This window comes from Medicago sativa, chromosome 2, assembly GCF_051527215.1.
Source record: "Medicago sativa cultivar Bolivia chromosome 2, Bolivia_mono, whole genome shotgun sequence".
Classification (NCBI taxonomy): domain Eukaryota; kingdom Viridiplantae; phylum Streptophyta; class Magnoliopsida; order Fabales; family Fabaceae; genus Medicago; species Medicago sativa.
Window position 1 is genome coordinate 35,171,388 of NC_140750.1, and position 17,586 is coordinate 35,188,973.

The 17,586-nt window shown below is 35.4% G+C and overlaps 1 protein-coding gene and 1 pseudogene across 4 annotated transcripts; both read right to left on the minus strand.

The window, feature by feature from the left end:
* Nucleotides 1-626: 626 nt before the first annotated feature.
* Nucleotides 627-6,117, minus strand: LOC146946534 (period circadian protein). 4 transcript variants are annotated; one of them, XM_085744563.1, is made up of 5 exons: nt 5,955-6,117; nt 5,772-5,871; nt 2,570-2,959; nt 1,004-1,177; nt 627-789 (listed from the first exon to the last, which is right to left on the minus strand). In XM_085744563.1, exons 1-4 carry the CDS (start codon nt 6,050-6,052, stop codon nt 1,049-1,051), a joined length of 717 nt encoding a protein of 238 aa, XP_085600689.1. In that variant the 5' UTR covers nt 6,053-6,117; the 3' UTR covers nt 627-789; nt 1,004-1,048. The 4 variants fall into 4 exon arrangements, with proteins under 4 accessions (XP_085600689.1, XP_085600688.1, XP_085600687.1 ...); XM_085744562.1 differs by having other exon boundaries at nt 627-880; XM_085744561.1 differs by having other exon boundaries at nt 627-883.
* A 5,676-nt stretch (nt 6,118-11,793) lies between these two features.
* On the minus strand, nt 11,794-14,342 carry LOC146946535 (subtilisin-like protease SBT3 pseudogene; annotated as a pseudogene).
* Between the last annotated feature and the right edge of the window lie 3,244 nt (nt 14,343-17,586).

Below are 17,586 nucleotides of genomic sequence, written 5' to 3' on the forward strand. Positions count from 1 at the left end.
TTACGCCATTTAATAATCTATTTTCAAAATAAATTTCATTGCTCAAAAAAAAAAAAAAAAAAATTTCAGTATTCCAACCGTTTTTTTTCCAAAGGACTATTCCAACCGTTGATTATTGTGATAATATATTAATGATCCAGCACACAGTTACATATAAATCCAAATTTTGTAGTCATTGATATTTATTTATTTATTTTAAAATATTATTGTACATTTAAAATTATTTAATTGTGTAAAAAATAGTTTTAAAATTTTATTAAAATGTGTGGGGCTGAAATAAGAATTTCTCACTCAACTGTGTAATATAATAAAATCTTGTTTGTTTTGTCAAAAAGAAAAATAAAGCTCCCTTAATCCATATTAAGATTCACCCTTCATATTCTAAAGCTGATATAAGATCTGCAATATCATATAGGTCTGGTGTATGTTTGATTCCACTTTTAGAACAACCAAAATTGATTCTAGAACAGTAAAAATGATTTTGACATGTTTAGTTTCTCTAGAGTAGAATTGACTTTGCCTCCATAATTGTTTCTACTCGTAGCTAAAAATGGTAGCTTATGATTCTATAATTAATTTTTACATTAAAAATTTGTGGAATGTTTATTTTCTTCACATTACCAAAATTGTGGGACCTAAAAAGTACAAACTCTCATTACTGAAGTGTTACCATTACAGAAACAAACAGAAAATTAGAAAAACTTCTGCCTCAGATCTATATCTCCCTTGGCATGTTGTAAATGTAACAAAGCAGTGCAGTATGAGATGAAGGTCTTAATCGATCCAAACCTATTCAATCAAACCTTTGAAAAGTAAATACAAAAAAATGCCACATGAACAAAGAGAACTTGCAGTTACATGCATGCCGGCATTCAGTTCACTGCTGCACGCAATACAAGAGCGAGACTAAGATTCTTCAGAGGTACAAAGAAAATGAGAAAAATAGTTCTTATAAACATGTCAAAAGGAAAACAGTTAGAAAGATTGCGTTCTAGAATCAGACCCATGAAAAGACTTGTTCCTTTTTTGCATGTAAGGGACCTGTGATTCAACCATACAAATCGCGCCATGGCTCCTTGATCTCCTTTGATGCCTTTTTTGGATTCCATATCACTCTGTCTTCAGAAAACTGCAGACCTGTACTGCTAGCCAAAATCTCACCTATTTCACAAATTGCCTAGCAGAAACCACAAAAAATTAGCTATGCAATTTACACCCATTTTATAGCATAACAAAATGGAAGCCAATTTTTCAAGAAAATAAATCTTTTCGCCTTTTTTTCGAGGGTGTTGCTGTTAGGATCCCACAAATCCTAACCTTCAATGATTTGGGAAATGGAGATATGATAATATCTCAGAAATTAGATAATCAAACAGAAAAATAGATAAAAGAGACAGTGTTTATTGATGGCATTTGATGAAAAAAGAGTAGTTACAACAGTAAGAGGAATCCAGAGCAATGCTCCTGCTAGAGAAAGAATTCTCCTATCTCAATTGTAAATGTAGCCAAGATCGAGTCCCAGCTCGTAGGATCAAACAATCTTACGTGCCACAGCACCTTGTCCTTGCTTCTACTTTACTCTGGTTCGGTTCTGCTCTGTTTCCTCTGTTTTTGCCATTTTTCCTCTTTTTCCTCTGTTTTTTTGCCGTTTTCCCTCTGTTTCCTCTGTTTTTCTCTGTTTTGTTGCTTGGTTCCTCTGTTTTTCCTCTATTATCTCTGTTTTTATGCTTGGTTCCTCTGTTTTCCCTATATTTTCTCTATCTATTTCTCTCAACTCTATCAACAACCTACCGATCCTACTTACGAACCGTGTTACATTCCTCGTGTTTACTTTCTTTCACCGGCCGACCGATCCTATGCAGGATCTCGATCCTGACTACATTGATTGTAACAAATAAATTGCATAATCATTCTACACTACCCTTCTCACTACATCCCTCTCTGCTAACAGAATTCCCTAGATTCCAGGGACATTCCCAGCCATGTCACCAACTAACTAATTCCTCTCTTTCTCACCCTTTCGTACATACACTCTCCACACCTTACGTTTGGGCCTCTCATAAGCATTAGGCCCAATAGTTCTATCAGGACATGCTTGTTCAAAAAGAAAGTTCTATCAGGACATTTGCCCTTAAGTTTAATGATAGCAAAGAAAATTGGTACACAAAGGATCTATTCTCCCCTTAACTATATCATACTCTAGTTCACAACTTTCATAAAATAATTTCCATGTCCTTTCCAAGGAGAGAAAGTCCTTTTTATACATCAAAGGACTTAACATAAAACTAACAGCTACAACTAACAGCTACAACTAACAAGCATTACAGAAAAAACTAGCTATTTTACACGGTTTCCCTTTTTTCTATAATAAACATGAGTAATTATAATTTTCATCGAGGGCTCAGGTTGGTGCCTAATGGTTGAACAGTGGAAATAGTAAAATCAACACATAACAATACCCCAGTTTATTTTAATGGAAGCTTTTTAGATAGCAAAGTAAATAATGGTCATTCTTTTTCTGGAAATCTAATTATATATGTGCTACAGAAGTGGTAACGAAAATGAATACCTCATGCTGTGTGGGAGATTTATTGTCCAAATATTGGCTAGTTTGTCCGATTAGAAAAAAGGTTGGTAACTTCATTACACGAACAAAGTGAAGAAAACATGCAAAATTTTCCTGCTGAATCCGCAGAGAAGATGGTGGTTCCTGGGTTTTCTTGAGTAAGGTCTGCATTGTTTCTGTAATTTGACCAATCTGTATGCCATAAGTTAATGCCCTGCTTTCATCTGATCTTAGGGATTTACTGTTCCCTTTAACTTTGGATGATTCCACCAAAAAAGGTACCAAAAGTGTAGGCGTCGAGGATGGATCGCCTCCAACAATTTTATTGAGGACCTCATTAAGAGCACATGCTAGTACTGGCGGCTCATAATGCTGCATAATCACGATTGACACCTGGATATGAAGAGTTAACAAAATCAGATGTATATCTAGAAGGAAAATTAAGACACAAGGATACTAATTTTCTAGGAAAACAATAGAGACTTCGGTTTAACCATGAATTTCTTTTAAAATCATAGGAATTAATATTGATATGATAGTGTCACCAGGGTCCTAAGAGTTCATATTGAAAATTTTAGCTTTTAAAATTATGAATGCATTGAATGCTATGATTCTCAATAAAACTTTATATATTTGGTTCTTTAACCGTTGTCCATAAAGCACTTTAGGAAGACCATAATCCATAATTAGTAGCAATGATCAATACATGCTAATAAGTAATAGTGAGGAGTTATGGCTCTCTGAAAGAGTAATTAATCACTTCAGACATTAGAAAATAAAAATTTGGAAATAAAAATGTAATACAAGCTCTTCACAGAATCAGGGTTTAAGGGTTTGTTTGGGAGGGGTTTTTAGGAGGGTTTTGAAGGGAGGGCTTTGGAGCGCTAAGTCTATATTTTAAAATATATTTGATATTATATTTTAAAACAGCCTCTTGGAAAGTAAGGCCTCCCGCCTCCCCTCCAAGTCCTGTGACTGTAAGGTCACGGGTTCAAGTCCTGGAAACAGCCTCTTGTGTAAAAACAGGGTAAGGCTGCGTACAATACACCAAATGGTGGGACCCCTTCCCGGACCCTGCATATGCGGGAGCTTCAGTGCACCGGGTTGCCCTTTTTATTATATTTTAAAACAATTCAAAGAAGAACACCTTAAATGATCATATAATACTTCAATCAAACTTAATTGATTTTAAGAAACATCTTATAGTGTCTGTACTTTAAAAGAGAAAAGTAAGGCCTCCCGCCTCCCCTCCAAAACCCTCCATCCAAACATACCCTAACAGAATCAGATGCATGCCTGGATGGAAGAATGAAAGCTTCCTGAAAAGAAAGTATCTCATTTCGTTCAAGGGCCATTAAAAATGACAAATAAACAAGAATTTAAATAGAAACCAAGAAAAGACTCTTTTATGTTTGGTTTATTCTCTAAAAGGCCAATAATATTTTTAAAGCAATCAATCTACGAGACAACTAAATTGATTCTTAAAGAAATGAACCAGTCATGAGGAATGAAGAAAATATTAGTATGTAAAAAAATTGGAATGGATGAAGAAAATATTCGGAAGAATGTAAAAAAATTGGAAGGGGTGAGAAGGTTGGAAGAATTGAGAGTAAGGAGCAATCCGAGAAAATCAATTCCAACATTTGACGAGAGGGAGGCCTATTAGTGGCTGATCTAGCTTGATCAGTATTTTGAGAAAAATAGGAGTACTAGAGGAGATGAAGCTAATGTGGGTCGTTATGTTTCTATGAGGGGAGAAGCTTGAATATGTTGGTCTTCATGAAAGCAAGACCATCCGATGACAACCTGGAAAACTTCTGATAAGGCACTTATCAAGAAGTTCCAACCAGGTTTATGGGCTTTCCTTCAAGATTAAGAAGATGAGAAGCAGGATTACAAGGCAATCGAATCTGAAAAAGGAATGGAGCAAGAGCGTGGTGAACTCAGAATTTTAGAGAATCAAGAAGGAGCAACAGTAGAGAGCACCACATAAAAGGGTATTTTGTTGGAGGATAGTGACAATTATGGTGTGCACAATGGCATCGAAACAGAGACAATGCCAAAAAGGGAATAAACAGCCTGAGCCAGGGGTGGATCGAATGACACACGGCTGCCAAAACTCCCGCTGCAATAACCTAAAATCACAAAAGTATTCTCGGTTGCAAAGGTGCCACACTGTTTGTACAGCAGTTTCAACATCTTTACAAAAAGAGGGTGTGGCATGTATACAAGCTATCTAATATTGTTCATAAGGGAACCAAAGCAAACAGAAGAAAGGCATCAACCATGTCAGTCAAGCATAAACCGCAAATCTGCTGGGCCCAGGTCAGGACACAGAGGCCGCAGGAGAGCAAAAGAAATGGTGCAAGTGGAAGGGGCGGTTGCAACTAACAGCAATAGAAGGGTGATATGGTTCTCTAACTTACTAGGGACATGCTCAACCTATTATGCGAAGTGGGAACTCAGCTTCAAGGAGAAAAAATAGGGTCTTCACGGGATATAGAAAGGGGGGCCATGAAACCAAAAGGGTAACAAGAAAATTGCAAAAGGAACATTGGGCTTGGCTGATTGAAGAAGTTGGTTCTTCTTCCTCGAGAAAGGGGTTCCATAGTTATGTCATTTGTGCTTGGTCTTCTCATTTCATCACTTCTGTGAGGAGCATTTCTCTATTTAATTTTAATCTTCTTCTGTAGTTTCATTTTGGGGACTTTAAAATAATCAAAAATAAGTTATTTTAACCTTATTTTTGAAAGAATTATGATAAACCAACTAGGTCAAATCAGGATCATATTAGGGGACCTGCATTTTTACAAGTAGGGATTGGGGAAAAGTGGACAAAAACACACTAGGTTTTTTTTTTTTTTGTCTCTAGCCGAAGTGGCAAACACCATCAAATCCGGCAAAGGTGTCCGGACTATCTAGCAATATCGACATTGCCAGTTGAGCTAAGCTTTACGGACACAAGAGAGAGTTTGATTTTTTTTTTTTTTTGAAGAAGCTAACTTAGCCCACCTAAATTGGCATCAGGGAGAATCGAACTTGAGCTCGAGGAGGAGCACAGTCCTAGGTCCCAAGCTAATACCACGGGGCCAAAACAAGTGGGTTCAAAAGAGAGTTTCTTTAATCCCAATTTCTTGATATAATTGCTAGTATGACATAACAACATAAGAGAAGAATAGCAATGGGAAATAAATGAGGAGATTACCTTATAACTTCGATGATTATCAAGATAGTGAAGAACGTTCCCAGAAGCTTTGTGATCCTTGATTCCATAACCCTCCAAAGAAAGTTCAAACGAGTCCTCTCTGAAACCAAAATTAAATTAAATTAAAATGAAATTAAGGAGGAAAAAATGAATAAGAATAAGAATAAGAAGAAGGAAAGTTACAAGCGAGTGAAAGAGGAAGAAGAAAGAGCTTGAGAGATAGCAGAGGCGAAACCCTCAGAATCTCTGAAAATAAACACTGTGATTGGAGCTAACTTCATTTCTCTTCTCTCGCTTCTTTCTTCTAAATTTTCCGATTTCACTCCAGTAACCAAAGTTATGGTGTAGCTTATAGAGAGAACCGAAGACCCTTATAAAACCTAAAAAAAAAAAAAAACAAAAAAATCTGTTTTCTCTCAAAAAAAATAAAATGTTTGATAAATCAATTAAGTAGCTTATAGTTTTTTTTTTTTTTTGACAAGTAGCTTATAGTTAAAAGCTTACTAGACTTTTGACCCGTGCGTCGCACGGGTTTTTTCGACTATAATAGAGATCAATAAATAATATTTAACCCGTAAGATCATTGATATGGTAGAAAATATTTTCTTCAAAAAAAAGGCAAGATGATATGAATGAAATTGGTGTGCAATGCATTTTTTTAGATGGAATTTGTTAGGTTAAATAATTGCAAACCTAATAAAGCAAATGAGCGGGAAAAAATTAGGTTAAGTTGTTGCAGACGTAACAAAATTAATAAATAAGAATGATTATTTTTATCTCAATTTTATTAGTGTAGCTTTAATTAAAAAAAATATTAATTAAATATATCTTATTTATGTCATTCTAAACTTAGATCATCCACCATAGAGCACTCTAATTTGGGTGTTAAATGGCTTATGTCAATATTACTCATTTTACTTTCTTTTTTTTTTCAAATATACAAAAATCAAAATTATATCTCTTTTTTCTTTCAAGTAGTAAAACACCTATTCTATCGTCGATTAAGTTGTATGACATAGGGCTAAAGAGAGAGCCAAAAAAGGATCTTTTGTGTATAATCCTGCATAATCTCGAATGTTATCAGTTCCAGTACGTAGACCAAATAACACAATGCAAGCAAAAGTTCCTAGATTCATGGAGATATAGAACAACATATAAGTTATCATGCTTGCATATCCACCATTTGAGTCTCCAACAATTATTCCAATAATTACATATCCAATTTGACCTATGGACGAATAAGCAAGCATACGTTTCATGCTTGTTTGGGTAATAGCAATAAGATTCCCTAATAGCATGCTAAGAATAGCTAGGATTTCTAGAAGAAGATGCCATTCGTTTGATGAGAAATAAAAAGGAATATCGAAAATTCGAGTGGCTGAAGCTGAAGCAGCTACTTTCGAAGTAACAGAAAGAAAAGCAACGACTGGAGTCGGAGAGTCAGAGTCGAAAAGAGGATTCCTCACTTCTTTCTCTCATTCAAAACCGTGCATGAGACTTTCATCTCGCACGGCTCCTAAGTGATAAAAGAAAGAAGAAGATTGGTTCTTCTTTCTTTTATGATTTCCTTCCTCGCGTATGTATAAGACCGAATCCATTCGATTTTTACTTTTCAAAAGGATTCCTAATCCTGAACTTTTCGAGGAATCCTTCATCAGTGGTTGTGAATGACCTATTTTTATCAATCTTTATGACTTGCTCCTATGGAACCTAGGTCTAAAAAATGGAGAAATAGAACCATCTGATTTGATTCGTTCTCAATAGTCACGAGATGATCATCTTAGGGTGATCCTTTTGTTGACGGATGCTCCTATTATATTCGTAGTCTCTGAAGGATGAGAACCAACTATGTAGCATCTACATTGAGAATTCAAGTATTGGATACGTCATTAGTATGATACTTTGTAGGAACTACCCGTAATAACAAACTTGGAAAATGAACCCGTTTATCATACCGGGATTCATTGTTCCTGACTCTGCTTCACCTTAATTGTTATTTTAACAAGTAAAGTTATGTCTTGGTCCGAGTGGGAATAGCATGTCTCTTCTGCATGTCCATAGAGTTTTGAAAAATCCAAACATCTCAGAAATAGATAGAGAGGTCGGAATTTCTCGAACGAACCGCACTCCTTCATATACGTCAGGAGTCCATTGATGAGAAGGGGCTAGGGAAAGCTTGAACCCAATTCCTACAGTGATGAATATAAGCGCAATTTCATCACTGTAGCCCTTTTTTCTTTCATGAATAAACATGCCGAATTTGATATTGAGTCTAACATAAGAAATTTAGGAAATATTCTAAGTTTTCCAATGCATTAAAGATCATTTCAATCGGACATTTTGAACTCTTAATATGACAAAAAAGTCATATAATCGCCTACGAAAATAACGCTTGGAACCAAAATTAACTTACTAAATTATCTCTTTTAGAAGGTGACAATATTAGGTTCTCATCATCAACAAGTTTGGTGTCCGTCCACATACCTTATGGGCATCTAAGCGCCCGTACTCGCGCCCATTACCCATACTTTAACAACAAAAAGACAATAAATAACAAAAAAAAATATTACGATATAATTAAAATATGATACAAAATCTCTTAAATAAACTATAAAATATTACACAACGTATTATTTATCCAAATTAAAAACATCTAAAATATAAAAAAAAAAAATGCATATTACAATAAATATCAAAGACTTAAGATTAATTAACTAATTTTAGCATTACATAAAATTATAGTTATAGTCTATATAATGTCCGGCGCGAGGGGCGGGCTAGGCACTAAAGTGCTCGTACCCACTCTCATACCCGCTCAAATTTGTGGATAATTACCCGAGTCCGGACCCATATCCAACAATGTGGATATTTACCCGCCCATTATAGGTATTTTTTTACGAGTATCCATTAGGTTTGGGGTCCAATTGTCATCTCTATTACCAAACAAAGTCTTAGTCTCTATCTCATGCTTCAAATGTGCCGAGTATTACTACTACAATTGTTCTCTTGATGTTGTTAAAGTGACATTATAGTTCTTTCAATTCTTAGCAATAAATGTATGGAGAAGCTAAGACTTGATACTATTGTAATTTAGAAGATGAAATGTCCCATATTATGATTACTGTGTAATTTGGCTTGTAAGCAATGTTCTTCACTGATCATTGTTTAGGTTCTGATTTGGCCTTTCAAATTTGAAGATGGAGAAAAAGAAAAAGATAATAGTGAAACAAATTTAAGTGGTATTTACATTTTGGTTTTTCATAGTTTTGAGTATCTTGTTATGTATAAGAGGTAATGTAAATTAAAGTGATATACACACATTTGTTATTGTATTGTTTATTGATTAAGAAAAAGGAACTAAATTGTTGTTGATTGAAACCTAGTAAGTAGCTTGTAATTGTAGATTGGTATTAGTGTCTATTGAAACCTTTATTTTCAATCAAATAAAAGTTGTGACCTCATCCCCGTGAGCTTAACTCAGTTGGTAGGGATGTTGCATATTATATGCAGGGTCGGGGTTCGAACCCCGGACACCCCACTCAACCACAATTAAATTGTGTGATGTAACACCCCGTTTTCCCAACATAAAAATTTCACATATAAATCAGAGTCATTCAACATAAACGGAATGCTACACTTCTTAAAAATCATAAATAGAATAAATAACAATTCATCCTTCTTTAATTGGTCAACATAAATATTCAAAAACTTCGCAGCGGATTTTAATTCAACAACATAATTAGTTTTAGCACGAAGGCCTCATCAAAACATCCCGTAATAATCCAAAAACTAAATCATAGTCATGTAAAATCATAAGCAGTACGTAAGGAATAGAAAATAGCCACAAAAGTTCTCATCCCATTACGTATCAGAGCACCTAAAGACACAGTGAGAGATAGCCACTCACGACAGCAATCAACAGCTACTTATTCTCGATCACCTGCAAGTTACTCATACGAAGAGCAACATTTCCAAGCAGAAGGGGTGAGATTCACAAACAATAATGTTAAGCATATAATTCAACAATTATATTTAACAACATACACATCATCAACATATCATAACAATGGTCATGTAGCATCATTATCATCGTCATAATCAACTTCATAATCAACATCAATATCAACTTCATAAATCAACTTAACAACTTGACTCGACAATGCAACTTAACTCGACTATGCAACTTTATCATTTTACTCATGCATGTGGTACCATTCTAGGGCATAAGCCCTCGTCGCTTTTGAGCATAAATATACTCCTAGGGAATGAGCCCTCATCGCTATTGAGCAAAAACTCCTAGGGCATGAACCCTCGTCTTTATTGAGCAAAAGCTCCTAGGGCATGATCCCTCGTCTTTAAATGAGTATGCATGGACTCAACATTTTACAACTTAGACAACATGAACGTCTTATATGACTCCAATAATTTGGATCAACATCTCACATCTTAGACCGACACATGCAGCTTTAATCAATACTAAACTGCAACATGGCAGCACATCAATAATCTCAAGATATAACAATATCAAAATGTAATCATCGTCTCAAAACATCACTTATAATTCACATAATGCATATACGATTATATATATATCATCAGTAACAACATTAAACCATCTTATAACAACTTCACAGATCATCGTTAATATTATATTCAAACATCAATAATTCATCATATAGCATCGTATTCAAACATCAACAATTCATCATGCAATTTTGTAAAAACATAATAAATTATACATAACATATTTCCATGTCAAACCAAGGATACTAGAAAGATATCACAATTATCAACAACTTTCATGTTTATACCAAAGACCAATTTAAAACAGAGACGTGTGAAAAAGACGCAAAATAATGAAACAGAGAATGCTGTCACCGTGCAATTTTGCTAAGACCTCCTCGGAGTATTTTCATCATAACTCAAAAACTAAAAGTCATTTTCACGTCAAACCAAAGCCACTGGAAAGCTAACAAAATTATCTAAAACTTTCATGTTTACACCCAAGACTAATTCTGTACCGATCAATACCAGTTTTTGTTTCGAAATCGAAAAAGTTGTGCAAAAAGTCCATAAATATTCATTGTGACCTACGTGCAGTAATTTGACCATAACTCAAGTTCTATAAATCGTTTTGACGTCAGACCAATGACATTAGAAAGTTAACATCCATGCCTACAACTTTCGTGTTTACACCTAAGACTAATTCTGTACCGATCAATACCAGTTTTCGTTACAAATTCGAAATAGTTGTGCAGAAAGTCCATAAAAATTCATTGTGACCTACATGCAGTAATTTGACCGTAACTCAAGTTCTATAAATCATTTTGATATCAGACCAACGGCATTAGAAAATTAACATCCATACCTACAACTTTCGTGTTTACACCTAAGACCAATTTTGTACCGATCAATACCAGTTTCTATTTCAAAATTCGGGACAGAGATAAGAAAAAATCAGGAAAAGCAACTTATATTATTCAAACTTCACATTCATTCAAAATCATCACAATCAACAACAACAACTCAACATAATTCATACCCAATTCATAATATGACATTAACAACAACAATCATCGACAACCACAAATCAACAACAACATAACATAAATCATTAATTCAACAACCAATATCACGATGGATTTTTCATAATTATAGTCCACTGTGCACTAAGGTATAACTGTGAACTGAAAACCAATATCAGAAGAAAATACAAGTCCATCATAATCATTTGAGTGGTTGATACCTTAAACATAATTTACCAGCAAGGAAAATTCAATCATATACTAATATTGATGTTCAAATATCATAGGTTGTATTCATAATCACTTATATAGTTCTCTTACATTTTGCAAAATTATTTGTGTTGTACTTTAACTATAAATAGAGATAAAAATTATCCACCCTTAACTGGACTTGTCATCTTCAATCATAACAAAGTAGATATTAAAAGTTATTGCATAAATTAAATTATTGTAGGTGTTATTACCAATATTTTTATGAAACTTTAAATGTAAAAAACTATAAAACATGGTAGATTTAAGTGATGATGATCATAAATATCATTGTTGAACTAAATTATAGGAAGTACTAGTTTGTTATTCAAATTGTACTATTTTATTATCTTTGGTTTGATATAGTGATCTACAAATTGAAATTGATGTTGGTTACAACAATAGGGCTCCTAACCACATGTTTCCCATTCTGCCAAGAGAGGTACCCGAAGGCTACTTTATTCTTTTGTGTCATTATTGGGCCTTCAATCTTCAACTTGTAGCTTATCTTCTCGTTCTTCTTCTTGAACTCCAACTTATTTGGAATAACAGTGACATGAAACCCTTTAATGGGAGTAATGCTAGCAAAATATGTTGTCTTTTTCTCACCAACATTTGTAACTGTTCTGTGAAATTCATTTGTTGTCCTTGAAGAATTATGAGCATTGGAGAAAGCAATAAAAGAAGGGTAGTTAAGATCTAAGGAAGGTTTAGAGCAATCATTGAAAGAAGATCTTGTAATGGCAGCAATGTTTTTTTGTGTGAAGTTAAGTGCACAAAGAAGATTAATAAAATCTTGTACACCGATATCATAAACAAGACCAGGATCAAGTGCTCTATTTGGGTTAATATGACCAGCTCCCAATGCAAAAGGAGTTGCTGCTCTGTTACCTTTTCCAATGTCTTTGATATGTTCCTTAGTATTGTCTAATATGTCTGATGATGTCATAATTGCCGACCTAATAGATGCTGGACTCCAACCACTGTGTGCCCCTTTTAAAAGCGCTGCTACACCTGCAACATGAGGACATGACATAGATGTTCCATCTATCAAATTGAAGTTGTTAAAGACTTTACGAGTCCCAAAATCAGACACAGGAACGTTTGTGGGCCATGCAGCTAAGATTGATGTACCAGGAGCAGTGATGTCAGGTTTCAACACATATGGACAACTATTTGATGGTCCCCTTGAACTATAAAAATCCACACTAGGTGTTGATTTAACACCGAAAGCTGTTTTCTTGAAAGACATGTTTGCTATTGAACTAGAGTTAGAGTTATAACTCTTGATGTAAGCTTTCACAATTTCTCCATTTACTGGATTGATAATTATGGATGGGAAACTATTGTCCACGTCATTAATATCTAAGATATTTGATATAAAAACACCTCCGACAACTTTTGCTTTATACACATTAAACATTTGTTCATGAAGAGTTTCATTATTGCCTTCACAAACCACAATCTTTCTCTTCACTTTGTTTAATTCTTTAACATTGTCACACATACCCATTAAAACAACTGGAAAATTGTTAGCAGAGAAGTTTCCTAGATAGAAAGACAAACCAGTGATTGAGACTCCATTACCAAGTGTAACAGTCCCTAAAAATTCACGATCCATAGTACCAGCAGCAACAGTTATCACCCATGGTGTTCCATTATGAATAGATTTAAATGAGGGTCCTTTATTACCTGCAGAAGTAGACACAAAAACACCTTTTTCCATAGCTGCAAATGTTGCAATTGCAACTGGATCTTTATACAAAGGAAGATCGTCAGAGCCAAGTGATATTGAAAGAATGTCAACACCGTCAGATATTGCAGTATCAATTGCAGCTATTATATCAGATGAAAGTGCATCTCCATCTTTTCCCCACGCAGTCTTGTATATGGCTACTCTAGATGATGAAGCTATACCTCTTGCTGTTCCATTTGCATAGCCAAAGAAAGATGCACCATCAACTTTGCTTCCAGCTGCTGTTGTTGAAGTATGTGTCCCGTGACCGTTTGTGTCACGTGTGGAGTTCAAAATTGTTGTACTAATGTTGGAGTGTTTTGCCAGGAAGCCTTTGTTGAAGAACTTAGCTCCAATGAGTTTCTTGTTGCACAAAGATGAATTGATTGACTGGATGTTGGAATTCTCAAATTGACATAATTGGCCTTTCCATTTTGAGGGTATTTTAGTCATACCATCATCTCTGAAACTTTCACTTTCTGGCCAAACACCGGTGTCTATTACACCAACAATGATATCTTTACCAAAATCAGAAGCTGGCCATGCCCCTTTGTAAGGATTAAGGCCAAGAAATTGAGGTGAGTGTGTTGTGTCAAGCTTCAAGGGTAAATCGGGTATTGAAGAAATGAAACCCGGGAAGGTTTTGAGGGATTCGTGCTCCTCAGGTGATAGATTTGCACTAAAACCATTCATGACGTTGGTGTATGCATAAATGATCTTAGATGAGGTAGAATTATTGAGATTATTGTTGGTAGTAGTAACTTGAGCAAGAGTGGATTCATACCAACTATGTTGGTTTGAGAAAGCTTTAGGCATATCTGATAAATTCATGTGAATAATATAATTATCAGAGTGAGCCAATGTGAAAATCACGTGAAGACTTGTAATATAGGAAAACCATAAACAGAGACAAATATTAGAAGCCATGGTTGAAGGGTATTTTGAATGAGGATGACTATCAAAACATGTGTGTGTTTATATATTACTTTAACTTGACAGATGCATATATTGACAAATATTGAGAGAGAGAGAGAGAGAGAGAGAGAGAGAGAGAGAGAGAGATAGAGAGAGAGAGAGAGAGAGAGAGAGAGAGATACTATTTATTACAAATTGCATACACGAAAAACGAGAATAAAGAAGAGTGTTCTTTTTTGTTATGAAAAATCAACAAATACTATGGTCTTTGACACAATACAAGCAATCAATTATAAATAATTTAAATAGAATTACATACCAAAATTATTGCTTTTCTTCCAATATAGATAATTATAATTTTTAAGTTTTTATAATAAAATTTGATTTCTTTTTTAGTTTTCCTGGTAAAGATTGTTTTAAATTTAGTAATTTTTTTATATATAATACACATAAAGAGTAATTAATAATAAAAAAAGTCAAATATTGAATATAATATTTTGAGATTCTCAGGAAGACTTTTTTTTAAAAAATATCCCTTTTCAAGTCATACACAAAAATACCTCTGTTTTACCTGCTTTTTCTTTATAGGTATCAATCAAGGTTTTTTCTTTTTATTAAATTGTTTATTTATTTTAAAGTATGAAGGATGGTCGCATCCAAAGGATGGTCGCATCCCAAGGATGTAATCTATTGTCTTTTTTTTTAAAATATTTACAAAAAAAATATTAATTAATAAAAAATTAAAATTACTAACTATCAATTAATAACTAGTACTTAGACCGGTGTGAAACACGAGAAGTTAATTATCTTAAATATAACTTGCAAAATTGCAATATGATATATAAAATTAAAAAAGACCAATCCATCGTATCGTTGAATCAATTTTGATATAAAATACTCATCAGCCAAAAATAAAATATTTTTTTATAAAGAAAAACTGAAAAGTATGAGAGCAAACATACTAATGTTATTTTGGAATATAAGAGGGGCAAACAACAGTAAAGCTAAAAGACAGTTGAAGGAAATGATTAGAAAATACAGACATTCTTTCCTTGCCATCTTTGAAACCCATGTCCCTTTTGTTAGATTATCCAACTTCTGGACTAATAATGGTTACACTCCTGAGCACATCATTGAAGCAAATGGCCATTCAGGAGGTATCTGGCTCCTTAAACACTCAACAGAAAACACTACTTCCCTTATCACAGACTCTAACCAATATTCCATAACATTTACTATTAGCCTTGGGAATGCAACCACCACTTGCACTTGTGTCTATGCCAGCCCCAACGCCACCATGAGAAACCCCTTCTGGAACTACCTTTCTAACCTCAACCGCACCATCACCGGCCCCTGGATGTTGATTGGTGATTTTAATGAAACAATTATTCCCAGCGATCAAAGAGGAGGAGCCTTCAATCATAACAAAGCAGCTCTTTTCTCCAATTTTATGCTTGATTGTAATCTTTTGGACCTCACAACTATTGGTGGCCGTTTCACTTGGCACCGAAATCACAACGGTCTCCGCATTCTTTCTAAGAAACTTGATAGAGGCATTGCTAACATTAATTGGAGGCTCGCCTTCCCGGAAGCTTTTGTTGAAGCTCTTTGCAGAATTCACTCCGATCATAATCCCCTCCTCCTCCGCTTTGGTGGCCTTCCTCTTGCTAGGGGACCTAGGCCTTTCCGGTTTGAAGCTGCTTGGATCGACCATGAAGATTATGCTGATTTGGTTAGTAGAGCCTGGACTTCTTCTAATCATAACACTACTACTGCCCTCAACAAGGTTAGAGAAAATTCCATCACCTTCAACCATGATGTTTTTGGCAATATTTTCAAGAGGAAAAAACACATTGAAAATCGTCTCAAAGGCATTCAACGGTATTTGGAACGAGTTGACTCCCTCAGACATTCTCTAATTGAAAAAGAGCTCCAACAAGAGTATAATCATATCCTTTTTCAAGAAGAAATGCTCTGGTACCAAAAATCTAGGGAGAAATGGGTTAAATTTGGCGACAAAAATAGCTCTTTTTTCCATGCTCAAACCATTATCAGAAGGAAAAGAAACAGAATTCATAGGCTTCAGCTTCCTAATGGTATCTGGTCCTCTGACACCTCCATCCTCCAAGAAGAAGCCCAAAGATTTTTCAAGAATCTTTTTTGCAGCAACCATCATCACCATGACCGCCACTTTAACGTGGGCCATCACCCCATCATTGACGAAGTTGGTAGGCTCTCCCTCACTAAACCGATCACTAAAGAAGAAGTCCTAGCTGCTCTCAACTCCATGAAACCCTACAAGTCTCCTGGCCCAGATGGTTTCCAATGCATCTTCTTTAAACAATATTGGCACATCGTTGGTGAAGATATCTTCCAACTGGTCTCCTCGGCTTTTCACACTGGTTTCTTTGATCCCACCATATCAGATACCCTCATTGCCCTTATCCCTAAGATCGAACCTCCCAATCCTATAAAGACTTTCGTCCAATAAGCCTTTGCAACATCACCTACAAAATCATCACCAAGGTCCTTGTCCATCGTCTCCGGCCGATCCTTAATGATATTATTGGCCCTTACCAAAGCAGTTTCTTGCAAGGTAGGGGCACTACTGACAACTCTATTGTTTTGCAGGAAATCGTTCATTTTATGCGGCGATCCAAGAGGAAAAAAGGTTATGTGGCTTTCAAACTTGACCTCGAGAAAGCCTTTGATAATGTTAATTGGGAGTTCCTTAATGCTTGTCTCCAAGATTTTGGGTTCCCTGACGCTACTATCAAGCTCATCATGCATTGTGTCACTTCTTCTACATTCTCGGTTCTTTGGAATGGAAATACATTGCCTCCTTTCAAACCTACTCATGGACTCAGACAAGGTGATCCTTTGTCTCCTTACCTCTTCATCCTTTGCATGGAGAAGCTCTCCCTTGCCATCAACAACGCTGTCCTCCAAGGGGATTGGGAACCTATCAGGATGTCCGCCTCCAGCCCTCATCTCTCACACCTTCTCTTTGCTGATGACGTCCTCCTCTTCACCAAAGCCAAGAATTCTCAATTTCGCTTTATTAAGGATCTCTTTGACCGCTTCAGTCAAGCTTCGGGTCTTAAGATTAATCTCTCCAAATCAAGGGCCTTCTACTCCTCAGGCGTTCCGCATCAAAAGATCAATAACCTTACTTCCATATCCGGTATTCGTAGCACTACCTCTCTTGGAAAGTACTTGGGCTTTTCTATCCTTAAAGGGAGACCGAAGAGGAGCGATTTTCACTTTATCATTCAGAAGATGCAGACTCGGCTTGCTTCTTGGAAGAATAAACTCCTTAATAAAGCAGGTAGATTGGCTCTTGCTAACTCGGTTCTTGTCTCTATTCCAACCTATTATATGCAGATCAACT

Bases quoted from the DNA above. Each gene is read 5' to 3' on its own strand.
- LOC146946534 (XM_085744563.1), bottom strand. From the start codon at position 6,052: ATGAAGTTAGCTCCAATCACAGTGTTTATTTTCAGAGATTCTGAGGGT. The intron at 5,872-5,954 runs GTAACTTTCCTT...TTTTGGTTTCAG, and splicing joins TCTTCCTCTTTCACTCGCTT to AGAGGACTCGTTTGAACTTT. The intron at 2,960-5,771 runs GTAATCTCCTCA...CTTCATATCCAG, and splicing joins ATAATCATCGAAGTTATAAG to GTGTCAATCGTGATTATGCA.